Source organism: Musa acuminata, chromosome BXJ1-6, assembly GCF_036884655.1.
Source record: "Musa acuminata AAA Group cultivar baxijiao chromosome BXJ1-6, Cavendish_Baxijiao_AAA, whole genome shotgun sequence".
Lineage (NCBI taxonomy): Eukaryota > Viridiplantae > Streptophyta > Magnoliopsida > Zingiberales > Musaceae > Musa > Musa acuminata.
Window position 1 is genome coordinate 40,808,180 of NC_088332.1, and position 26,669 is coordinate 40,834,848.

The 26,669-nt window shown below is 40.5% G+C and overlaps 2 protein-coding genes and 1 pseudogene across 3 annotated transcripts; all 3 read right to left on the reverse strand.

The window, feature by feature from the left end:
• Positions 1-1,563: 1,563 nt before the first annotated feature.
• LOC135677006 (uncharacterized) lies at positions 1,564-12,687 on the reverse strand. 2 transcript variants are annotated; one of them, XM_065188831.1, is made up of 8 exons: positions 12,260-12,687; positions 11,988-12,098; positions 10,748-10,899; positions 9,142-9,327; positions 8,940-9,035; positions 8,802-8,873; positions 8,569-8,685; positions 1,564-3,019 (listed from the first exon to the last, which is right to left on the reverse strand). In XM_065188831.1, the coding sequence occupies exons 1-8, from the start codon at positions 12,552-12,554 to the stop codon at positions 1,781-1,783; spliced, it is 2,268 nt and encodes a 755-aa protein (XP_065044903.1). In that variant the 5' UTR covers positions 12,555-12,687; the 3' UTR covers positions 1,564-1,780. The 2 variants fall into 2 exon arrangements, with proteins under 2 accessions (XP_065044903.1, XP_065044902.1); XM_065188830.1 differs by having other exon boundaries at positions 11,982-12,098.
• A 755-nt stretch (positions 12,688-13,442) lies between these two features.
• LOC135677540 (mannan endo-1,4-beta-mannosidase 5-like) lies at positions 13,443-24,216 on the reverse strand (annotated as a pseudogene).
• On the reverse strand, positions 20,174-21,909 carry LOC135677007 (uncharacterized). Its single transcript, XM_065188832.1, has 2 exons — positions 21,024-21,909; positions 20,174-20,950 (listed from the first exon to the last, which is right to left on the reverse strand). The coding sequence occupies exons 1-2, from the start codon at positions 21,732-21,734 to the stop codon at positions 20,318-20,320; spliced, it is 1,344 nt and encodes a 447-aa protein (XP_065044904.1). The 5' UTR covers positions 21,735-21,909; the 3' UTR covers positions 20,174-20,317.
• Positions 24,217-26,669: the final 2,453 nt, after the last annotated feature.

The following is a 26,669-nucleotide window of genomic DNA, read 5'->3' on the forward strand; positions in this document are numbered from 1 at the left end:
TATTATTGAGTGAATTATTGAAAAATTGATATTGGAATCTAGATGAATTTTTAGGTTAACTATAGTTTATTTTATAAGGGATTTTATCAAATTTTTCTATAAATTATTTCTATGAATGATTATAAATCAACAATTCAACAGGTAGAGTTTTCAATTAAGGTGTCTCGTGACCTTATGCTTCCAATTTGATAGGTGTAACGCCCCCTAACATACTCGATCATCGAGGAACGTAATCTTTCATTGACATCTTCATTTTTTAGTTCAATTACGAAAGTATAAGTTTAATTCATGATAAAATAATGATCGTATAAATTATCATATGTATAATGTATTTTGAAAAGTATATTTTGAATGATATGATTATCATGAGCTAAATATGAATATATATTTTTTGTAAGTATAAAAATATATAAATTATGATGAAAATATATAATATGCATGCATATATATGATGACGTGCGATATGGAAATGCATATGTTTTCAAATATGTGCAATGTATATATATGTTATGACGTGCGATGTGAAAATGCATATATATATTATGATGTATTATGTAAGAGTATATGTATATATTATAACGTACGATGTGGGAGTGTATATATATATTACAATAACATGCGGTGTTGGAGTATATGTATATGTTATGATATGAGACGTAGAAGTCCATGAATATGTTATGTTTTTTATATATGTATATATGCATTTTGAATTATTTCGTCAGAACTTTACCTCTTTATTTTAATATGTTATGTTATAAGGTTATGCTTACTAAAGTAATCATAAGACGAGAGATTTACTGTTAAATATATTATACCCATGATCTTAAAATATTATATATTTACCTAAATAAAAATCTATATTTACTGAACGATTATTTCATATAGACCCTATTTTACAAGTAATGATACTAATATTAGATTTTGTTAGAGATTATAATTATATACAAATGTCAAAAATATTATATTTTTTATTTTTTGAGTAAATTAGAGTATTTTAATTTTAAAACTATATATTTTCTATTATACTCTTACTGATAGAAATAATAAAAATTTCAAATATATCTTCCTATTTTAATCATGTATGCAGAGTATAAATGAAACTAAAATTTATGAAATTAAAATTTTAATCATGTGTATAAAGTATAAATGAAATAATGTTATGCCCGTTCTCACTCTCGACCACGATCAAATTCCCCCACAAGTATCCGCCGAAACAATAATCGACGTCCAAGCTGTGTACAGAGCTGCAATTGTGATGACAACATCAAAAGCATAAATCAGATGAATAAACTGAGCTCAATGAAGCGAGAGACTGCCGCGTTTGGTGTTACCCACGGAAAATAAATAGGGTGAGCTTAGAGGCAGAATGCTTTGGATCATATCACAGATGGCCATCTGCCTGTGAACAGCAACCAAACCATTATCAAGCACAGATGATGACTAGGAATGCGTCCTCAACAGAACAAGCAGCACATTCTGAGATTGATCACTTCATTGAGGTCATCAAAAATGCATCAATCATATTCCCTGCCACTCACAAGATATAACCGGAAAAAGAACACAAGAACCGAAGGCCACCTGAACTCCACGTTAACCTGACATCATGCGCGCATAAATATTCATGTGTTTACATAGAAACCAGTCAAACTAAACCATTGAAAAGGTAAAGAGACAACAACATATCATAGGGTCTCGGGCCCATGATATAAATCTGACCGCTGAAAGGTCATATACGCAGTGATACTAGAGCTAATAGCAACAATCCCTCCTATAGTTTGCATCAGTGATGAGCATACATGGGAGCAGAATCATACTGGCCACCGTATCCAGGTTGAGGTGAGACACTTTTGGTATAGCCAGGCTGACTACCATATCCAGATTGAGGTGCAACAGATTGATCATAATAGCCAGAAGGGTTTGATGGCTGCTGGGCTGGAGCACTGTAACCTGCACCTGGAATGGCATTCCCGTATGCTGCATCAGCAGAACCACCATGGTATCCATAATTCACATTACCTGAGGTAGGGTCACCATAACCCTGCTGAGCTGATGCGTACTGCCCATAACCGGCAGGCTGTGAAGTTGACTGAGTGTACGCAGCCACTGGCTGTCCACCTTGGCCATAGCCAGGTGCGGCTGCTTGCCCGCCATGCTGGGTGTAAGCTGCCGATGGCGGCTGGGCGTACCCATCCATAGCACCAGATGCCGGCCCATAAGTCTGGTTGTAGGATGGTGCTGGTTGAGAAGGTGGGTTGGAACCATATGGATATTGCTGAGTCAGAGTGCCAGGTCCATAGGATGATGGCGCTTGGCCCTGATAAGTTGAGTCCCCTGATTGACTTGCTCTTGGGGCCACACCATAAGATGGTGGCGCATCCTGAGGAGGGGGTGCACCATAGGATGGAGGCACCTCCTGAGGAGGCACACCATAAGTGGGTTTGATGTATGATTGTTGCTGACCGAAACCAGATTGGGGAGTAGTTCCTTGGCCATAGACTCCTGGCTGTGAACTCATTGTCTGCTGACCATAGAACTGCTGGCTTGGTGCTTGGCTATCATACCTGGGCTCGTGATATCCCTGACCATAGTTTTGTTGAGTGGGAGCAGGTTGTCCATAAGAAGTTGGATGCCCATAGTTTGGACCTTGTGACTGTCCATAACTCACAGGTGCTTGAGATGGGCCAGACATGGGATTATGCATTGCCGCTTGGCTTCCAGCACTCGGGCCACCTTGACCGTAATAATCATATCCACCAGTTGAAGTGTTATGAACAGACCTCTGATCCCAACCTGTATTGCTAAAGCCGCCGCGTGGAGCGGGCTGCTGAGAGTAGCCACCATAAGGCTGAGGATACTGTGTTGTCTGAGTTGGTGGATACGTACCTCTTTGCTGGTGCTCATAGCCCATGGCTGGTTGTGTGGGAGCTGTTGCTCGGGCTCCCCAATGGGGCATGCCAGTAGACCCACGAGGACGATAGTTTTGTTGGCTGTAACCCGAGAGAGGTGATGGTCTAGGTGTCTGCCAATATCAATTTTTCAGTTAAAATAAATAAACAATCTCGACCAATGCTGATAACAAATTGCCAGAACACAAAGTCCCAACTAGCCAGAAACAACATATTAAGAAACTGTTCAAAGTACAAAAAGAAATCAACCACTTCACTATATCATTCTCAACAAGTGATGCAAAAAATCAAACACAATGTGAATCAATTTTAAAACAGAAATAAAAATAACACAGGTAACTTTGTTAAACAAATAGAACAAGTGTAGATATACTCACAAAAGCAATACTACTTAACAAGAGATGGAAAATTGGAGATTCATGTAAATAAAATAACAGACAAGCTGAAACATTAAGCTGAAAAACATACATCATTTAATGCACAAATAAACTCCTAGCCAGAATAGGAAGATACGAGAATGTCAAGGATTTCAAATTCATATTAACGTCAAGAATTAGCAACGATATCCAAGTAATACAGATGACAATATATATAAGCATGAAACAAGCATTGTAAAACAAAACCACAGATAGTCTTCAGAACCTGATAGAAAAAAACTAAAACAAAATTATGGCTTAAATATTCAAGCAAAGCATGCCATTGTAATTATACAAGTCTATCCCAGTTACAGAGGAGTACTTACTGGTGCTTACTTTTGCACGATGCAGATGAGAATTAACAACAATCATTATAGCAAGCAAAACATAACTCCTAGTTCAAAGTTTATTCCAAAAGGTAATCATATTTGCACAGTGAAAAATATGCAAGAAATGTGCTGTCATCAAAAAATGGCATTAATAAGAATAAGACAGCAAACCAACAGATAGAAGAACCTAAAACCTTGATGGTTCAAGTGCATAATTAGAAGGCAAAATACTTAGCCCCAAAACAACTACTAAGGAATCATTCTCAATGAAATAAATGAAGTTAAACAACCTCATATGTAGACTTCTGCTGTCATTCCAGGCTAGTGAAATTTGAAATACCTGTTGGCAACTGGCCTACTTCCATCAAAACCTTTTATGAACAAGATTGCCAGAGGATAATTGCATACAAAAGCTTAATTTCCTTCCACATGCTTAACTCTATTTTGATTATAAGATCCCATGACATTCTTCTTGCACAACAAGAACTTTAAGAATGAGATGGAAAAGCAGGTATTTTGTTTACACCAGATGCTAACATCATTGCCATTTATAGCATATACAAGTCAATCACAACTGAGAATCTATGTGAAGGAATCAGCAAGTTACAACATTAACTATAGAAACAAGACTATAATACTTTACCACTAAAAAATTGAAAAGTTAGCTCCTGAACAAAATACATGGTGAAAGCCTTTTTTTTAATCTAAAGAACCAGCACTTAGATCCTATATCACCAATTCAACAAACATTGTGAGCATGACCCCCCATCAGCACTGCTTCATGATATATCAGAAGTTAAACATATATCATACCCCTTGATAATCTCAACTGACATGGAACTCCTTGTAATGGAAAAACAGTACCCATCAGATTTATCATCTACATGAGAAGATGATAAAAAAGAGACAACTGCTTGATTAATGCAAGAAACATTCAAGAAGCAGTAGCTAATTATACTGTGTTTAGGTGAAGCAAGAGAAGATTTGGCTAATGGAGAAAACTTTGTACATATATGTGTCGCATAAGTTTGATAATTCAGGTTGTCAGGGAACAAGATACAGGTATTGTCATCATATGATAACACAGATTCATGAGCTTTTAGATTGATGGGTATATACATGATACTCTACAAACTGACAAACATGGATACCACTCAATCATGAGGCAGTAATGATTTTGTGCAAGATACGTATTATCTAATCGCATGGCACATGGCTGGAGCATCCAGGATACTAAATAACACCAATGCTATCATGGTACTTCTACAAAATAATTTGATCTTAAGTCTAAGCAGTCTTACCAACTATAAAAATTCTTCAATGGCAAAGGCTAAAGCCACATATCCCTCTTCTGTAGATGAGACTCATGAATGGAAGTTTTTTGCTACACCAAGAAACCATTGTTGACCTCAATTGGAAGGCATAGTGAAATCTGCATTATGAAAGCCAACCAATTCGAAATTGGCACCTTCAGCACAATTAAACCAGTGCAATTGGCAGCAAGCAGGTTTTACGTTCATCATGCAACTGTTAGACTTTTTTGACAAAAAAAGTCATTCTCAAAATGAGCAATTAGTGTATAGGTTCCAGACTCCACATTGGCAAGAACAAAAGGTTGGCCATTCTAAGCAGGTAGATGGATGATGACATGGAATAGCATCTTTAATTTACCAAAGGTCACCAAGGCAGAAATATTATCCTTCATACACGATACAAAGGATCTGCATAAATTCAGTCCTATCATCATATTATAAAAGACCTACAGAATCTCCAAAAGCATGTTACTGGTGGCAGTTAAAACAGGACAATTGTATTTACTTCAGTTAAAAACATCATCGCAACAAATGTTTTCTTTTCTACAGGCCAGCATGTTCACTAACAGGAGCCAATGTCACAATGGGACCTTGCTTTAGAACATTGATAACATATAATAAATAATAATCAACAAAACATCTGAAGCAATCTTTATCTAACTCAAAACAATTAGAAACAAAGAAAAAATTGGAAGTGTATTATTACTTCGCAGGATCAAAGCTTCAACCTGGTAAAAAGAGAAATCTAACACCAACTAACAAGACATCCTATACAAATCAGAAACCTAAGTCGTGTGTCACAGTTGCCACTGAAACCATGATTGTGATAGTTGATATGTTGTCAATATAACACTCCAAAAGAAATGAACTTAATTGACCAAGAAATGTAGTACATATAAAAATCTTATACATATGATGGAAAATCTGTAGAAAAATTATGTTCAATGTTGCAACAAAAAAGTTTCTCTTCTCACAAGCCACTAGTATAGCACAAGTAGATTGCTGGTTTCAAAACAGTCCGACTAAACAATTGTTTTCTTCTCACAGATAATGATTACCCCATTCAAGTGATCTAAGCTGGCAGATCAGATTTAACAATGCATCCAAAATCCCTCATTAAAATTTTTTGGTGAAAGGATACTTACAAGAAAACGCTCATTACTAAATTATTGTCTTCCAGAAGGCATGTGATCATGATAAGTTCAGTAACATAAAGTTTACCTTTATGTTTTAAGATGCCAAAAACAACACATGGATTCTCAAAAACTATGTATACAGCATCTACCTCAAGAATGACTAACCAAAACAGAAGATAGCACCAGAAAAAAGGTAGTGATCCTGATTGGAAGTAGAAGTCGGCACAACAAAATGTTTTTGGTACAGAAGTAAATTCCATTAAGATTAGCTTGATCCTGATTACATATGATTCTTTTACTTCTACCCTTTCTCTGCATTCACCATAACATATTTCGTTCTGTTGTTTATGAACAGAAAAAAAGTCAAAAGATCAAAATCAGCTCACACCACTCTGTTTTAACCCATCAATAACAAAATAACACTAAAATTCTCTTGAAGACTGAAAAGAAGCCAACATATCAAAATCAGCTCAGATCCACTCTATTTTCAGCTGTTAATGACAAGAAACTTGATGTAAATCTCTTAAAGATGAAAAGAAAATCTAAAGTATCAAAATCAGCTCAGACCCAGTGTTATCGCCCATCAACAACAAGAAATTTGTAATTTTCTTGATGATCTCATGGATGCTTTATTTTTATATCATAGCATCAACATCCCCCTTATGCTGCATGAATTGGCATAAGATCTAAAAAAACAACCCATGCCTCTGGAGGGAGACTGAGATCATGAGATCAGTGATTAAATGGACTAAATCCTTACCGACTCACCATGTTGCTGGCAGACTGTCACAAACACAGGACAATAAGAGGATGACAAGAGAATAAATTGAAAAATCAGAACCAAGTTACCATAGTTTGGTATTCATGGGACCAGCAGCCAGCCGTGATGTTCCATGTACCAAAAGATTGATAACTAAGATTAGTTTTTGAAATAAAAAGTAAGATCAGTGGAGATAATGTGATAATTATGGTCATCATAATCAACCATGAAACACTCTGGTCCAGTCTGAGCCCAATCAAAAAACATAATCTTTGTAGTTCTATGACTAGAGTTCTAATTCTCTAGAAAGATCTTGTTATTCTTCTGAGTCCTCTTGAGGCTATTTAAGATTATTAAAACATTATCTTGAGTCCTGAAAAGGATTCAACTATCATCAAATCTATCAGTAAGTTACTGAATCTCATGTCAGTTACCAAGGCAGAGTTCGTTGAGACAACTCCCGAATAGTGTGTTACAATCTATGCAACATTTGGATGCAAATCAAGTTCAACAACAACAGATGCATTGAGTCAGAGCAAACTAAAGTTTAGCCCACTTTCAGCCTCATCTGGTTCAGCAGCAAGGCCAAGCAGCTCTTCCCAAAATCATTCAGAACATCAAAGTCCTGATTACTAAAAAGCAAAGAATCAGCTCTTCCAAAGATGATGAGACGGTTCCAAATTACTCACCCTCTTTATGATGGCCGATCTGACTGTCCTGTGAGTGTTAATCCCTCAAACACACACACCAAAAAAAAGGATTTTGAACGAGATAGTGATAATTGAAAATCCAGAAGTTTCTACTTAAAAGTTGCAACCATCAGAAGACTTTTGTTTAAAGAACATTGAATATTGGCACACCAAAGTCATCACAGTTAAAAAGGTTGCATATGACTGCTGTTTTCTCTGTACCCTTCTAATGAGGTTGAATGGACAACTTCTCCTCTAAACCTTGGACCTCCAGGTTTCACCTTCATTTCTAATCATATTAGTAAGGTTGTCAAGCTCACTTTCCTACTTATGATTGTAAAACGGGTCATAAACTTAGGTTGTAATGGGATTGTAGAATCACAAGATCCTACGAAGTAGACAATCAATTTTAACCATAAATATACTGATAGAAATTTATGAATATTTTTTATAACTATATGAAGGCAGCTTGGCCAACAAAGGTAGCAGCAGCAAAGAGGAACGTGAAGCCAGGGTTTGTTTCATAGCCTCGTCTGGAGTATGAGCTCTTATCTTTTTCTTCTTTTTTGCCCCCTTTTAGTGAATCCTCGAGTTGACTCAATAAACTTGAATTAACTAATTTTACCGAGTCAACTCAAAGGTCAATCCAAGCTGAATGGAAATCCGCTTGGATGGATAAGGACACAAGCTTGATCGCAAGATCATGTGATCATATAGTCCAGATTGTGATTTTAATCGCCTATTGGAGTTTCCACCTACCACTTTATTAACTAGTTAAAAAGATACCAGATGAAGGATTGTCAACACACACATTGATTCTATTCCATAGTCAATTACAAACAGAATTTTGCAACGAATTGCCACTATGATAGTGATGAAAAATAACCAGCTCACCAACATTTGATTCAGTTAGAATTAACTAAAAACTATGAATTCAAAATGATATAACCAATCAAGTGGAAACTAAAAGGCTGGCTAAGTAATCACAACGCAAGAACTAATGGTGCTTCACAACAGACCTGATTCATTACATCCTTGATCATTTCTTTGGCAGATTCAATTTGCCTTTTGTCTCCAGTTATTCGTACAGTTCTTTCCTTTGACGCATCACCCTCAGGAAGATGTTGCGGTATCAACTAACAACCGAAGTAGCAAATTCAGATGAAAGCCAGCAGACACTCATCAAGTGCATAGTGAAAAACCAGTACAGTTTTAATAAATCTCAAATTATGCTCAAATGAATGATCTCTACCTGTATGCGAGCACCGGATCTGGTCTGTAGATTTTTTATAGTCTCACCACCCTTGCCTATGATTAGACCAACCTACGGAAGAATAAACAGTGTAAAAAGAAAGGTAACAGAAAACATATGTATTCATACAACACATACCTTTTCATTTGGTACTTTAATCTCAAATTGTTCTCCACCAGATTGTATAGTACCAAAGCCCCGAGCAACAAGTGATGGGGAACCTCCTGCATCAGCCTAAGAATGGAAAAAAATGTTGAAAACTGAAAAATCTGCTAAAATTTATCAATAGAACAAGAAATAACAAAAGAGAAGAAATGTGAAGTTTTGGGAGATAATAAACCTCAGCAATTACATCCTTTATCAGTTTCTCTGCCTTGTTAATGCTCTCCAGGGTTCCTATTAGTTCCACTGGTCGAATAGTGGCATGTGGATCAGCTTCAGCATCTCTTGTTATCTGAATTTTTGCCCCTGAGTTGAATTGCAGGTACCTTATTGTCTCCCCAGCTTTACCAATAAGAACACCAACCTGTACACGATGTCTCAAATATCAACTTAGGAAATAGTAATTGTGTAATCAATAATACTAGAAATCCAAAAAGAGAATATAAGTGGATTGTCATTGTTTTGTCAAACACTGGTGATGGCAAATGCTTCCAAAGTCTATAAGTTCATCACCAAATTTCAGTTTCGGTATTGCAACTCCAAAGCAGATGAGCCTAGTTCATTAAATATCAAATGAAGATCTTATATATCTCTAATTGCCCAATATTATTAGTTGTTGATTGAAATAAAAAATAAACTTCTTGATTACTCCTTTACAAGACACTAAAAATAACCATCGACAGAAGCATCAATAAGACCTAACTAAATCATTATAAGCACATCAGCAAGAGAGAACATTATAAACATTTTCCTGGCCCAGCAAACATGAAGAAGCATCTAAAGAACATCCAGTTAGATTTTGCTTAAGTGCAAATCAACTGAATGGCCAATCCTTTTTGCGAAGATGATTAGCCAACATCTAGTCAGTTAGATAGACTGCCTGAAAATAATCCAAGTAATGTAAAAAAGTTCATCCAAAATGCTCCTCCTATAGGTTCAACCTTAAGAACAAGGTTCATCATACCATAATATACTGTTCGGTATGGGTGGTACATACCAATCCGATAAAGGACCGGTTCGGGTGGTACATTAGTATGCCCCATGTATCATGTGTTGATACACTCGGTATGACTTAGTATAACTTGGTATGCACCATACCGACAGCTGGTCAGTACACCAGTATAGACCGACAGGACAAACCATGCTTAAGATCTTTAGAGGGAGGATAATTTATTTTTTATAGTTTCACATGTCAGCATGTTCTCCTAGTAACGAAGCTGCACATTAGTTGGCAAAATGAGTCACATCAAGATGAATCAACTTCCACGTTAGTAGTGATGCTAAGCCAAATAATAGCATTTTACTTGATTTTTGCAGTCATTGTTCATCAGGAAAAAGAAAAAAAAACCTAAGCAACACACTATAGTTATGAACTGCTGTAACAATCAGAATCCCCTTATTTAAGCATACAGCAGACTGGCAAATCTAACATATAATAAGTGAAACTTTACCCAAACTATGCCACCATGAATGTTTATCAGATCAGATGGACAGTTGGTTCTGAGCTGGTGCACTAAAGGAGATTAATTTAACATCCCTAAATTTTGTTTCTTGAAGATATTATTTGAGTGAAGAAAACTCTATTAATAACATATAATGTAGTTAAGAATATCAATAATACAGGGACAATAAGCTTTTGCAGATATAACTCATTAGAGACATTAAGTATAAGAAACACAAAGATATCACTGTAGTGTTTGACATTCATGACTTAATAGGATAAAGTTCAAGTTTCTGTTAGAATAAAAATGATGAAAAATGAAATGATAAATGTCATGCAATACCTTATTGTTAGGAACTTCAATTTTATGGGATGTTGTGCCCAAATCTGCTGGAGGCACTATGGTGGTCTGGGAATCTTGACCAGAAGGAACCTTACCATTTCCCACTGCTTGAGTTTCTGATTCCTGTAACTCTTTGCCAGCATCAATGGCCACTGTGTACATTAAGAAACAAATTAAAATGTTATTAACTTGAATCATACTTTTTCTCCAAAACTATAGTTCATTCCAATAAACTGAAGCAATCAACTCAAAACTAGAATCACGAAATTGTAAAAAGAAAGATTAAATATCCATAACCAAGCAGGCTATGATCTCATATAGGACAAAAATTTAAGTTACGACCAAGAATTACAATTTTGGTACTACACCCATGGTGGTTACTGGCCTAGTACAAGTCCAATACAAACCGGCATACCTACACATGCAATGCATATACGTACCATAGTAACAGAAGAAGGAAGAGGAGGAGAAGACGACGAGGCAGAGGTGGAGAAGAGGACTAAGAGAAGATGAGGTGAGGAGGCAGCAGCAACAAAGGATTAGAATAGAGGTAGCTGTGGCAGAGGAACAGAGGCGCATGGCTGAAAGGCCGAGGGTGGCGAAAAGTGTGCAGTCATGAAAGTGACTGAGAGAGAGAGAAAGCAAACCTTGTACCACATTTGTACTGACATAAATTGGGCAATGCAAGTCCCCAATAGTGCCAGTATATACTGACTGATACAAAGCAAAATTGCATATTAGAACCACTCCATTGTTCATTAAAGAAGGATCACATAGCTGCCCTTGTCTAATCATCTATCTTCCTTAGGTATCCATTGGACAATAGATATACATATGCAATCATCTAGTGGATGCATACGGCACACAAGTGATCAGACAAAGGCAGCTATATCATCCTTAGTGAATTCCCTTCACACAACCCTGGAACATCCCATCAGTTACAGACAATTATCTAGTCCGATTAGTTGTGCTAACAGTACGAGCTTTGAGCTAGCTACCGTTGAAGCAATAAATTAAAAATGTCACTAAATGGAAATGACCAAACTTTAAAGAATATTCTCGAACTTTCAGATGCTCAGAACACGGGCAACAAGATCCCAAGATCATCCTAACTCATCCAAAGAAAAGGCCACCAACCACACAAATTCTTAAGATAAAATGTCAAGCACGAGTTCAAACAAATTCAATGGACAACGCCGATAACAAAGAAGATGCATGCAAAAAAAATCAATACCAGAACCATTAATTTCTCCATCAGGGTGCGGCTTCTGAGCATCGGTCTTCACATCAACGGCATCAGTATCCTTAATCCTTGGCTCAGAGCTTTCAGCATTTTCCGATTTCACCTCCTCTGCACAATAGCCAGTGTCTCAGTGAGATTCGTTTCTAAAGAAAAAGAAGCAATCAAAATCGCAAACAAGCATAGAAACCCTAGGAATCCCAATCGAGAGCCAATTGAAACACCAAAGAAGAACGAGATCAGCACTGGGTTCGCCTAAAACAAGCGGTTACCAGACGCGGCGACCTCCCCATCCCCCGATCCGGGCTCGTCAACGACCGGTACCGGGGCCTCGGTAGACACCTCCTGCTTCTTGAGGGGTGCCTCTTCGTCCCCGTCGCGGGGCTCGAGATCCTCGAGCTTCCGTTTGTGGTCTCCGGAGGCGGCTGTCGCGATGGTGGTCTCATCGGCAGCGAAAGGGGATTCGTCGTCCTTCGGTGCTTCCGTTGCCTCCAGTGCCTCTGCTTCGTCTTCTGTTGCTTCTGCAACCACCTGAGCGGCCTCCACCTCCATTTCTTGATCCGCCATTGGAGGGAGCTCCGACGACCGGATCGATCAAGTTAACGAAGGAAAAGGCAAGTAAAGCAATGTAGGATTAGGATTTGAGGAGGAAGAGCGAGGGCTCGAGATAGGGTTTTGGAATGGCTCGACGGAAACCATGGAAGGAACGCCTCCACATTTATACGTGTAGGGTTCGTTCGGGTCCATCAGATAGCCTCGGCCTTTTATCAAACTATCAATGGGCTTTTCAATAGGCCATTATTATGGCCCATTATCCTCCTACATGAAAAGTATTGCTTTTTGCTCAATCGATTGATCGATGAGTTTGAATGAGCTAATTGATGTAAACCCATTTATATTGTTTAATATGTCTTTAAAGATGAGAGTTTGAATGAATGCATAGTTGTATAATGCTTTAGTGCTTGATAAATAATAGATAAATTTTAAATTTTAAATATGTATTGACATAAATATTGCTTGATAAAATTATATTGAAAAAGTTTATTGAATATGATAAATTTATCCTTCTAATATTTTTAATATTTATTAAAAATATAAAAAAAAAATTACTTAAATAAATAAATAAAATGAATGTATATAATCTTACAAAAAAAAATTTATGACCCGGATATATAATAAATAAATAATATAATCATATAAATGAATATAAAATATATTTTTAAAAATAAATAAATAAAATTCTATCTTGTAAAATATATGTGAGAGAAAGAGTCTTCTCAGTATCAATCTTATGATTTTAGAGAATATTACAAGATATTTTAAAAAAATTAAAAAATTTCATTAGCATCCTTCAAATATTGAAAATGATGCATTTGAACATTCGTAATGCATCCTTTATATCAAATATGATTTTATAAAAATAAATAAAAATATAATGAGATTATCATTTTCTTCTTAAATCGCCCATTCGTTCTTTTCTTTTATCACAATGTTCAACACAGACTTAATGTCTCCTCTGACTAATGTCTTCGACTTCCCGAATTCAGCAAAGACCAGTGGCTTCTTAAGTGTTTTCATGGCGTCATCCCAGTGGCTCCACATCCACCGCCGGACGAAGGCGGTGTGCGATCCATCGTTCTTCCCCAAGAGCCTAATGATGTAGGAGATCCATCTCAATCAATATTGGTTGGTATATATGTAGATTACACTTGATAGTTAGCTATGTTACCAGATGTCTGGGTATGCATCGATGGTCGCAAAGTCTATCTCGTCAATGAGATTGCTACAGATGAAGTCTGTTCCTACTTGGTAACCAGGATTATAGTGCTTCTCTCTCTGGCGTGGAATCTCCATAGAAGCCCTCCATTCCTATCTCTAGCATGTGTCTGTTGTCCAGGGACTTCGTACAACTAGCCATCTCTCGAACCCAAGCCTGTCCACATGTATTCGAAGTAATCATGCGAATAAGCTTGTCCACACGTATCCTCGTGGATTGCAGACCTAAAGAATGAGAGTATATATGACACTCACATGCACAGTTTTCCCGGAGTAGTCTGCTTGACAACGAGGCTCGTTGATCAGTTCCCATGATTGTTGGGTCGTCTTTGTAGGTACGTTGGTGATTCTGTTGATTCGTGTCAACACTCTCTACAGTCATTCGAAATAAACAAATAAAGAAAACGATGAATAGAGCTCAATCTATTATGCATGCAACGTCAGTTGTACAAGAAGTGGAAGAAGGGTCGACGTAGGGAAAAGAAAGAGAACTCCATAGTGGTACGACATATTTCGATACTATCTACTTGGCAGCAGTCTAGTGACTATGATGGTGTCCACAAAGGAGCTGTAGGTTGACACGATGCAACACCTCGAACCTGAACAAGGGGACCACTTGTCCTAGTGTTGTTCGGCACCGTACAAGACAACGCCAAAAATCGTAGAGCCATTCTGAAAAGCTCGGAACGGCGCTGGTCCATATAGGTTGGTCAATGCTTGTCCGCCGGGTACAAGCCAACCGTCCGAGGAGTCAACAACAATTAATGAGCCATGTACGACCGACCCTTGATCGACGCAAAGGGGAGGACCTCAAGCATTTAACTTCCTCTTACTCCACTCAACACTAACTTAAACTTCGGAGAAGTCGAGTTAGGAAATCACCCTCCCGACCTTAACCTATGTGCATGAGCTCGGCAACAAAGAAGCAAGCAACTCGCTAAGGGAAAAGCCGCACTCGGGAGATGAGACTTGAACTCAACCCGACCTGATGCCCACTTCCACCATCCGAGCATTCGCATGGGCAACCTTGTGCATTCGGGATCAAACCGAGTCGTGCTGACACTTCAGCCATGGCGTAAAGGTTCCTTAACATTTTAGCATTAGAAGGAGGGTCTGATGTTGTAGGAATGCCTCCAACTGAGCAACCCGGGAGAGCACCCCAGAGAAGAGCCACCCCCGACTCACCCGACCTTTGGGTTTGGAGGGCAACTCCCACTTCCTTTGAGCCTAGAAGGAAATACCTCGACTGCAACCTCGAGCCGCTACTAGTGGTTGTTTAATGATATCGGGCTGTCACCTCCCAGGACCACCATGGGACAGTCTGCTATCTCAACCGAGGCATTCTTTAGCCTCACACACCAAGTCCAAGCCCTAACAGGGATGATGCAAACTATCATCCCCCTCATTACCCACCTTGCCCAGCAGTCGGCATTGCCCCAATCGTCGCTGTCACAGGACCAACCAACCCCTGTCACCACACTGTGAGAGCCTTCTCTGGTCCCTCAGCAACCCAGAGTAACGTATGTTAATCCGTCACCTGAGGAGCAATCAGGGAATCCGAGGCTGACACCAAAGCACAACGACCCAGGTCTCCGACGCACCTCCCCGAGCTACCCCAAGCATGACACCTTATCATCCGACTCGATGGACTCTCTCTAGGCTTAGTTGTGCTCAGTCAACCGATGACTCAACGAGGTCCAAAGGGAGGTTCACAAATCCAAAGAAGAGCTCGAGGAGACTTCTTCAGTAGGGTCTCCCTTCGTGCAAGAAATCCAAGACAAACTAATACCACTGAACTTCCGCCTCCCTATGCTCGAGGCTTACGATGGCGACTCCGACCCAGCAGTGCACGTCCTCGCCTTTCGGGCCAGGATGGCCCTATATGGCATTTCCGATGCCCTAATGTGTTGGGCATTCCCCACCACTCTCCGAGGTTCGGCTCAAATGTGGTACTGCCAACTTAGGCTGGCCTTAGTGTCATCTTTTGACCAGCTTGCAAGGGAATTCAAGCTCAATTTTTGGCCAGTGCACGACCAAAATCGTCCACAACCATGCTCCTCAGTCTGAGTTAGAAGGACGATGAACCCCTTTCTCATTTCATCGCTCATTTCACTGTCGAGATCTAACGAGTCTCCAACGCCCACCCCTCACTAATAATGCAAGCATTCTTGATGGGCCTACGACCGTCTAGATTCTTTTGGTCGTTGGTTGAGTGACCGACAACGATCATCCCCGAGATGCTCCAACGCGCAAATCAATATGTGCTAGTGGCGGGAAAGCGTGAGGAGCACAAGAGGCCTCACACAGAGCAATCCAAAGGGTAACCCTCAAGCCCACTAAGAAGAAGGCTCGACCGATCTAAGTCATCGCTCCCAAGGCCCTTGCTCCCACCCTTGGGTTTGTTGAGAACGAAGATCTTCCTCCAAATCATAGAGAAGGGGCTCCTAAGAGTGCCCAACCTGATGAAGACTTTGCACGAGCTCAAAGATCACTCCAAAATTATCGGTTCCACAACGACTATGGTCATGACACTGAGGAGTGCCATGACCTAAAAAACCAAATCGAGGAGCTCATCCGCAGGGGCCATCTCGGATGCCACCTCAAGAAGCTGCGGGAATACTCCTCGCACCCCCCGGGCCTAGTAGAAAAACATATTGATGTTATCTTCGACAGTCTAGCTTCCGAAGGAGACAACGCATCGAGACGAAAAGCCTATGCCCGAGCAATTGTGGAAAAGAGTCCTAGATAACGGGATGAGCACGAGATCACCTTCCTAGCAGGGGATGCCGAGTACCCCGACCATGATGACGCCATGGTGATCTCGGTTAGGATTGCCAATGCTCGAGACAAAAGAATAATGGTAGACATCGGGAGCTCAACTGACATCCTGTACTTCGATGCCTTCCAGAAGCTCGGCTTAATCAAAAAAGACCTCGTTCATATGGCCTCGGCTCTTACCGGGTTCATCGGGGATTCCATCTCACCCCTCGGCACTACCACCTTATCGGTCACCATCGAGGAGCCCAAGTCACTCGTGCCCGACTCTTGAGATGTCGCTAAGCTGCCACTTCATCCTGAGCCAACCGAACATATATTGGAAGTCCCCTTGGAAAAAAGTCAACCGAACAAGATCGTGAAATTTGGATCTGAGCTCCCAGAAAACGAACGAGTCCAACTCATCAACTTTTTGATAAAAAATGCTGACGTCTTCGCTTGGTCATCAAGAGACATGCCAGGAATTGATTCAAGGTCGCATAACACTGCCTAAATATCTTCCCACAAGCGCGGCCGGTGAAGCCGAGGCCTCGGAAGTTTGCTCCTGAACAACAAAAAGCAGTTAGTGACGAGGTGGATCGTCTGTTGGAGGCATGGTTGATAGCCAAGGCAAATTATCCTCAATGGCTATTCAATGTAGTCATCGTCAAAAAATCTAATGGAAACTGGAGGATGTGTGTTGACTACACCGACCTTAATCAAGCATGCCCAAAGGATTGCTATCCCCTCCCAAGGATTGATTACTTGGTCGATACAACCTCAAGGCACGAGCTCCTTACATTCATGGATGCTTTCTCGGGATATAACCAAATCAAAATGGCTCCCGAAAATCGGGAGCATACCGCCTTTATCACAGACCAAGAAGTCTACTACTACAAGGTTATGCCCTTTGGACTGAAGAACGTTGAAGCGACGTTCCAAAGGATGGTTAATAAGATGTTCAAGTATCAGATCGGGAGAAACATGGAGGTATATGTTGATGATATGATCGTAAAAAGAAAGCTCGCTGACGCCCATCTAGTAGACATAGCTAAGACATTCCAAACACTCAAAAAGTTTGACATGCGCCTTAACCCCGCCAAGTGTGCCTTCAGAGTCAATTTTGGCAAGTTCCTCGGCTTTATCATTCACCAGAGGGGGATAGATGCAAACCCCGAAAAGGTTCAAGCCAAAATTGACATGCTGCCACCCTGCTCGATAAAGGAGGTGCAGCGCCTTACGGGAAGGCTAACCGCCCTTGCCCGATTTTTGGCCCGATCAGGAGATAAATGCCTTCCCTTCGTTTGAGCTTTAAGGCATCTCAAAGACTTCGAGTGGACTTTAGAATGTGAAGAAGCCTTTGAGAAGCTCAAGGGACATCTTGCCCAACTACCTCAGCTCGCCTCGGCCATCCCGAGCGAACCACTCAGCCTCTAGCTCGCAGCATCCGAACGCACAGTCAGCTTTGTCCTAGTTTGAGATGATGCAGGGACACAACGACCGATCTACTGCACTAGCCACATCTTGAATGGGCCCGAAGAATAATACTAACCGATCAAGAAATTGGCATTAGCCCTAATGCAAGCGGCTAGAAAGCTGCACCCATATTTTCAAGCCCACACAATAAAGGTGGTAACCAACCAACTGCGACGCCAGATTCTCTCCAAGTTCGACATATCAGGACGAATGTTCAAATGGTCGGTCGAGCTCGAAGATTTCGACATCCAATGCATCCCGAGGAAGGCCATCAAAGTTCATACTATTGCGGATTTTGTCTCGGAGCTAGCCCCCATCGAAGATAGTGCTCGTGAATGTGTCGAACAAAAATGGATTTTGTATGTCGATGGGTCAGCTATCGCCAAAAGAGGAGCTTGGCTTGTCTTGAAAGGGCCGGATGACCAACTGTTCAAGCACGCATTGTGCTTTGAGTTTAAAGCTACCAACAATGAAGCCAAGTACGAAGCACTCCTATCTAGGCTTCGGCTAGCCCAGGAACTACAAGTAAAAAGGATCAAAGTCTCCACCGACTCACAACTGGTGGTTAGCCACATCAGCGGGAACTATGAAACTTGGGATGCGACTATACAAAATACTTATCCGAGGCATGATGACTTGCTAGCCGCTTCCGACACTTCACGATGATGAGGGTGCCTCGGGCACAGAACGCACAAGCATATGCACTAGCAAAACTCACCTCAGGACGAGGGTCGAAAGTATCCCCCTCGGAGGTCGAAAAGCTCCCCTTATGAACCATCATAATTGGGGATGTCGCCATGACCGAGGTGACTCCAAATTGGATGGAGGAGATTCTCTGTTACAAAAAGGATGGGATGTTGCCAACCGATCGGATCGCCTCCCGACAACTTTGGCACACCTAGGTTTGGTACTATGAAGAGAACAACCAGCACTACCGAAGATCATTTAGCCAACCCCTCTTTCAGTGCTTGGCTCCCGAAGAAGCCCAAACAGTTCTGATTGAGGCCCATGAGGGTATATGCGGAGAGCATATCGATGGCCAAACTTTAGCCTTCAAAATCCTCAGACAAGGCTACTGCTGGCCAACCATGTGATGGGATGTCATCACCTATGTGCAACAATGTCTGCAATACCAGAAGCATGCTCGGGTGCAACATCAGCAAATGGTCCCCCTGACCTCGATAGATTACGCGTGGCCTTTTGCGCAATGGAGAATGGATCTCCTCGACCCATTCCTCCTCCCCCACTTTAGGACAACAGAGATTCCTTATCGTCGGGATAGATTATTTTATCAAATTGGTCGAGGTTGAGCCCTTACCATCCGTCATTGAAAGACAAGTCGAAGGCTTTGTTTAGAAAAATATTGTCACTCAGTTCGACATCCCAAAGGCCATCATCACCGACAATGGAGTCTAATTCAACAATGCAAAATTCAAAGGGTTCTACCAGAATTACAGAATTCAACTAAGATTCAGCTCGGTTACGCACCCCCAAACCAACGACCTTGCCAAAGTAACCAATCGAGCAATATTAGAAGGCCTAAAAAGAAGGGTCATCAAGGCGCATGGCACGTGGGTCGACGAAATCCAGAGCATCTTTTGGGCATCCCAAACTACACCAAAAACTACCACGAGAGTCACCCTTCAGTCTGGAGTTTGGAACAAAGGCAGTGCTCCCACTTGAAGTTGTTTTTCCGACACCTCAGGTCAAAAATATTGAAGAAGGTATGTCAGAAAAAAGGCTCTGAGCTAACCTCGACCGTGATGAGGAATGAAAGGCTAACACACCTTTGAGCCTTGGCCTAAAAGGGTCGTGGCAAGACTTTACAACCGAAGGGTGCATCCTCGACCAATCAAGGTCTGCGACCTAGTCCTGCGAAAGGTTGAGGTTAGTGACCCGACACATGCTCGGGGCAAGCTGGCCCCAAGTTGGGAGGATCCTTACTAGGTGACCAACATGGTCCAAGACGGGACTTACTACCTAACAACACACGAAGGAAATTGACTACTGATGACCTGACACATATCAAACTTCAAGAAATTTTACGTTTAAGATAAAGCCCTCATATGCCTAAAACTGTGATAAGCCTCTCGACTTCTCGCCAGATCGAACCCTATCAGGTCGAGTAAGGAGTCTCAACGCAAAAGTCCAACGTTTATAAAAAACACAAAAACAAAACCTTGTACAAGCCATCGGTTTAAAGAAAAGTTTCATTTATAAGGAAAAAAGATTTCACGACTCGATCGATCGTAGCGTACAAAATAAAACAGCACTCAATCGATCATCAAAAAAACAAAAAAACAAAATACATCCCGAAGGAAATCCTAAGCCTCGGGGAGGTCCACGCTATCATCAAATGGGACTTCGTTTGGCATCTGCACGTTATCGTCCTCGGGAAGGTTGACGAAGGGGTCTTCCTCGATTTCTAGATCAGGATACCGAGCACGAAACCTAGCCAGAGCAACCCGATATCCGTACTCATAAGTGACCTGCCCCGTCCTCTGCAACCCGAGTTGGAAGCCGCGCGACTCCTTGTACTCTGCTATAGCTTTCTTGTCTTTTTTAAGAGCCGCTCGGGTTTCCTCAGCAAGGGCTTCCTCGGCTTTCTTTGCCTTCACTTGTGCTGCCTCTAGGTTTCGTGATATATATAGCAGCTTGCCCTCCATCGAGCGGACCCTCCAGCGGGATTCCTTCAGCATACACAGAGTCTCCGCAAGCTTCTGCTCGACCCCTCCGAGCTTTTCCCGAAGCTCACCATGCTGCCGCTTAGCACCCCCGAGCTCCAACTTCAGTTGAGCAACCTCCCCTTCTAGATCGACTGCTCGCTGTTCAGCCGCGAGTCCAACCTTCAGCTCCTCTATTTGGTTGCGAAGCTCGATGATCTCGTCTCCCATGCAACTGATCACCCGACCCGCATCATGGACCCGATCTATCAGCGCCATATGGTAGTGCTGATTCTGCGCAGCAAAGGCATAAATCAAAAGTCGAAGAAGGATTTAACGGAGACAGAAGAACAAAGGACGCCTTTACCCAGACTAAAGACTTGGCGGACTTTTCTATCAGCACCTCTGACGATAAACTAGACAATTGTTTCGCGATCGTCGGGACAAGTCCACCTCGGACGAACGTCGCAGCGGAAGAGCCATCTGTCCAGACTCGGCTCCCAACAGTTAGCCCCGACCAGCGCGGCTCGAGGGGGGCATCCACTTCTCCGTCGGGTAAATCTCTCATAAACAGAGCCTGAAAGGGCTCATTCTTGGTATGCGCTCGGGTTCGACAGAGGTCCCGCATCGATGCAGACCGAGCCGATCTCATCGGCTCCGCCCCTGAAAAAGCACGCTCCCTAACGCGTGCGCTCCCAACGGCCTCGTCGCGGGGCTCGAGATCCTCGAGCTTCCGCTTGTGGTCTCCGGAGGCGGCTGTCGCGGTCGTGGTCTCATTGGGAGCGAAAGGGGAATCGTCGTCCGTCGGTGCTTCCGTTGCCTCCAGTGCCTCTGCTTCGTCTTCTGTTGCTTCTGCAACCACCTGAGCGGCCTCCACCTCCATTTCGTGATCCGCCATTGGAGAGAGCTCCGACGGCCGGATCGATCGAGTTGCCGAAGGAAAAGGGAAGTAAAGCAATGTAGGATCAGGATTTGAGGAGGAAGAGCGAGGGCTCGAGATAGGGTTTTGGAACGGATCGAGGGAAGCCGCGGCAGGAACGCCTCCACATTTATAGCTGTGGGGTTCGTTCGGGTCCATCAGATAGCATCGGCCTTCATCAAACTATTAATGAGCTTTTACAGAAACGAGGGCTCGAGATAGGGTTTTGGAATGGATCAAGGGAAGCCGCGGCAGGAACGCCTCCACATTTATAGCTGTGGGGTTCGTTCGGGTCCATCAGATAGCATCGGCCTTCATCAAACTATTAATGGGCTTTTACAGAAACGAGGGCTCGAGATAGGGTTTTGGAATGGCTCGAGGGAAGCCGCGGCAGGAACGCCTCCACATTTATAGCTGTGGGGTTCGTTCGGGTCCATCAGATAGCATCGGTCTTCATCAAACTATTAATGGGCTTTTACAGAGGCCATTGTTATGGCCCATTATCCACCCACATGAAAAGTATTGCTGCTGGTCGCTCAATCGACTGATTGACGAGTTTGAATGAGCTAATTGATGTAAACACATTTATATTTTTTTAATATGTATTTAAAGATGAGAGTTTGAATGAATGCATAGTTGTATAATACTTGAAGTGCTTGATAAATAATAGATAAAATTTATATTTTAAATATGTATTGACATAAATATTGCTTGATAAAATTATATTTAAAAAGTTTATTGAATATGATAAATTTATCCTTCTAATATATTTAATATTTATTAAAAAAATAAAAAATTACTTAAATAAATAAATAAAATGAATGTATATAACCTTACAAAAAAATTTGTATGACCCGGATTTATAATAAATAAATGATATAATAATATAAATGAATATAAAATATTTTTTAAATAAATAAATAAAATTCTATCTTGTAAAATATATGTGAGAGAAAGAGTCTACTTAGTATCAATCTTATGATTTTAGAGAATATTATAAGATATTTTTTAAAATTTTCATTAGCATCCTTCAAATATTAAAAATGATGCATTTGAACATTCGTAATGCATCCTTTATATCAAATATGATTTTGTAAAAATAAATAAAAATATAATGAGATTATCATTTTCTTCTTAAATCGCCCATTCTTTTTTTTCTTTTATCTCCATGTTTTCAACATAGACTGTAATGTCTTTGACTTCCCGAACTCAGCAAAGATCAGTGTTTTCATGGCGTCATCCCAGTGGCTCCACATCCACCGTCGCACGAAGGCGGTGTGCGATCCATCGTTCTTCCCCGAGAGCTTGATGATGTAGGAGATCCATCTCAATCAATATTGGTTGTTATATATGTAGATTACACTTGATAGTTAGCTACGTTACTAGATGTCTGGGTATGCATGGATGGTCGCAAAGTCTATCTCGTCAATGAGATTGCTACTGATGAAGTCTGTTCCTACTTGGTAACCAGGATTATAGTGCTTCTTCTCTGGCGTGGAATCTCCATGGAAGCCCTCCATTCCTATCTCTAGCATGTATCTGTTGTCCAGGGACTTCGTATTACTGGTCATCTCTCGAACCCAAGCCTGTCCACATGTATTCGAAGTAATCATGCGAATAAGCCTGTCCGCATGTATCCTCGTGGATTGCAGACATAAAGAAAGAGAGTATGTATGACACTCACATGCACAGTTTTCCAGGACTAGTCTGCTTGACAACGAGGCTCGTTGATTAGTTCCCATGCCATGATCGTTGGGTCGTCTTTGTCGGCTACGTTGGTGATGCTGTTGATTCGTGTCAACACTCTTCGCAGTCAGTCGAAATAAACAGACACAAAGAAAAAGATGAATAGAGCTCAGTCTATTATGCATGCAACGTCAGCTGTACAAGAAGTGGAAGAGGGGTCGACGCAGGGACAAGAAAGGAACTCCATAGGTCATCTTTATGATGGAATAATGTTCATGACATGAGCTCATGTACAAGATGACTGTATACACTACGATCTTATAACATCATTTGCATGATAAATACCTGGATATGGTTCTTGTAGTATCCCTTAACTACTGGGTTGGTGTAGAAATCATCTTCTCCGTTTACAGCTACGCCTGCATTGCGCGCCCATTGCACGTTTTGAGCTCTGCCTCCGAAGTCCTTGACATTGTTAACCAAGCTCAGGATCAAGCGAACACCACGCGTTTGAGCCTCCCAAATCACAAAATCAAGTCCCTGATCATATAACAGTGGTAAATATATCATGCTTTGATCAGTGGTTAGGTGCAAAACTAGGCTTAGATTTGAGCGGCTGCAGCCATTGCACTACCTGAAAGACTCGCTCATCGTACTTTCCCTGGGAGACCTGCAGTGGCTGGTCACCACCATCGCTGAATGCCCACGTCCGGCAGACAGTGAGACCCCCTGCCGCGGCCTCACGGAGCACCTCGGTGACCTTCGCCCGCTCGACGGGCTCGGCCGCGACATGCATCATCCAGTAAGAGTTGAACCCGCTGAAGAGAAAGGGGGAACCTTCGAGGACGAACTGCGTGCCTTGCCTCGCGACGAATGCAGCACTACCGGCGACAGCGACGGCCGAGCATGCGAAGGCGCCCAACAGGAAGCGGAGCGCACAGGCCAGGCTCGCCATCGCGTGGGACGACTGCGTCTGCTTGTGGTGAACAAAGTGGAGTGGGGTGGGTATTTATAGGGATCACATTGTCCTTTTTGGATTGTGCTGTAATACAATGCAACGAAGTCTGTCATCATGCGATCTAGACGAGATGTGATAAAAGAAGAGGAAGGGGGAGGTGAGGATGATAGAGAATGGTGGGCGGAAAAGGCGGGCAGTTCGTTGGAGGGACGAAGGAAGGAATTGGGGTGTGACGGTGGCAGCGGGGCCGCTTGTGACGTGGCGAGTGAGGGATAAAACGGTTTTAACTGATAGGGCTGTCGTGTATGAATGAAGACTTGGATACATCATTTAAGCTAAAGTTATTCGGATCTAAGAGACAGTATCCTTAGATCAGAGATTCTTTTTCAAATGACATAGAAAGATATGTGTCTTAAATTTGATATGATATTATTTGATTTCAATCTTAACATAAAAGTTTTTCATATAACTTAAAGAATATTATAAATTTTATACTTACAATAAGAGAGGAGAATTTTAGTTTTTATATATAAATCTTCCAATGATTCATAATGATCAAGGTATTAGATTTAATGATGTTACCAAAAGATATTATTCTTGATCTATGATAAATTTAGATTTTAATCCTATTTTTTTCCTAATAGTTTAATATTATAGTCCCGACTAAAACAATAATATTCTCCTAGCACATCTCCCTCTCATGCACAATATAGTGAGCACCTAGATTTACTAAGTCAGGCCATCGAAAGTCTTAGTTGTCAGTATGAAATTTGTGACAAATAGAAAAAAAAATTTGTGACAAATAGAAAAAAATTCATTGAATTAGTGTTAGGATTAAAGTGGATTTTGAGTTGACTCAATGACAATTAAATAAAATAGGTTGTTGCGATTCAAGATTGATAAAATTGTTGAAGGCTAGCTAAGAGTAGGGTTCTCTCAAACAAAATTTTGAGAGAGTTTGAGTTGACCTAATGGATATTTTGACCCAAACTGAATTTGACTACTCAAATTGTATTTTGACATATATTAAGCACAATGTAATCCTATTTTTGTCAATCAAATCTAATTTTGGACCAAATGCCTATTTTTTACCTAATTTGGTCAAGCTCAATATTGACTAGCTTATCGGACTTCGATCAAGTTGGGTATTGGGCTTGATTCGAGTTGACTAACTTATAGCCAAAATCTAGATGCTAAATTAGATTAACATAACTAAATCATCTTATTTTGGTCAATATATTATATTAAAAAAAGAAAAATAAGATGTACATAATTGAAGTATGGACATAGTATGTTAGACTATGATAATTAAATTATTTTGCTATGATAAAATTATTGGTTCACTATAAAATATATTAGAAAAGGCTAATATTATTGTACAACAATGGAGAATTTATGACATGAATAACATAATCATTATATCTCAAATTATTAGTTAGGCTTAATATAGTATTATTATATTTATTGGACATAAGGTAAACTTTATGTACACATATAACAAATGTTTGAAAATTTAATAATCTAATTGGATAAATTTATTTTGAAAATAAATTTAGTTTTTATTATGATTTTTAGACTTTTATTTTATATCTTATTTACTCAACGACCCTAATAAAAGAATGTTTGATTATGTGGTTCAATAACATAGGATATGATTTATTAGTGGTTTAATTAGATTGTGATCAAAGTGATTGGTAAAAAAAAGAGAATCCTAATCTTGGGAGTACCAAGATGGCATGACTATCTTATATTGTCTTTTATTAGATTCTCTACTCTCATTTACATAATTACAAGGCCTTCTTGAGATTTTCTCATCAATAGTTCTTCAGTTACATCAATTATAATGGTCCCACAAGGTCTAGTTTTTCATATTTAAATCTTCCAAGGCTTCACCATATTCGATATATCAGATTTAATGATGTTATCAAAAGGTACATGATATCATTCTAGATTTATTATAAATTTATACTTCAATTCTATATTTTTTTGCTTCATAGTTTAATCTTAAAGTCTCGACTAAAATAATGACATTCTCCGACCTTCTCCCTCCTGTCATAAGCATCATCTAGTATGCACCTAGACCTGCTAGGTCAAGCCAACGAAGTCTTAGTCATAACTATTATGATGAAAGTAAAAAACCATAGTTCATTGAATTAGCATCAGGGTTAGTATGAGGTTTGAGTTAATCCAATGACAATTAAAGAAGATAGGTTGTTGCGATAAAAGAATGGTGAAATTGGTGAAATTGGTGAAGGATGCTTAGGAGTGAGGTTCTCTTATAGAAATGCTTATGTAATATTTTGAGAGGCTAATTATCCAAAGACATGTCAACCCTGCTAGTCATAGGTGCCCTACAAGCCAATCACGTGAGTGATGACATGTGTGACTTAACACGTAGTCTGTTTACTTATTAACATTATTTGACATTTTATTACTTTATATTCTTGAAT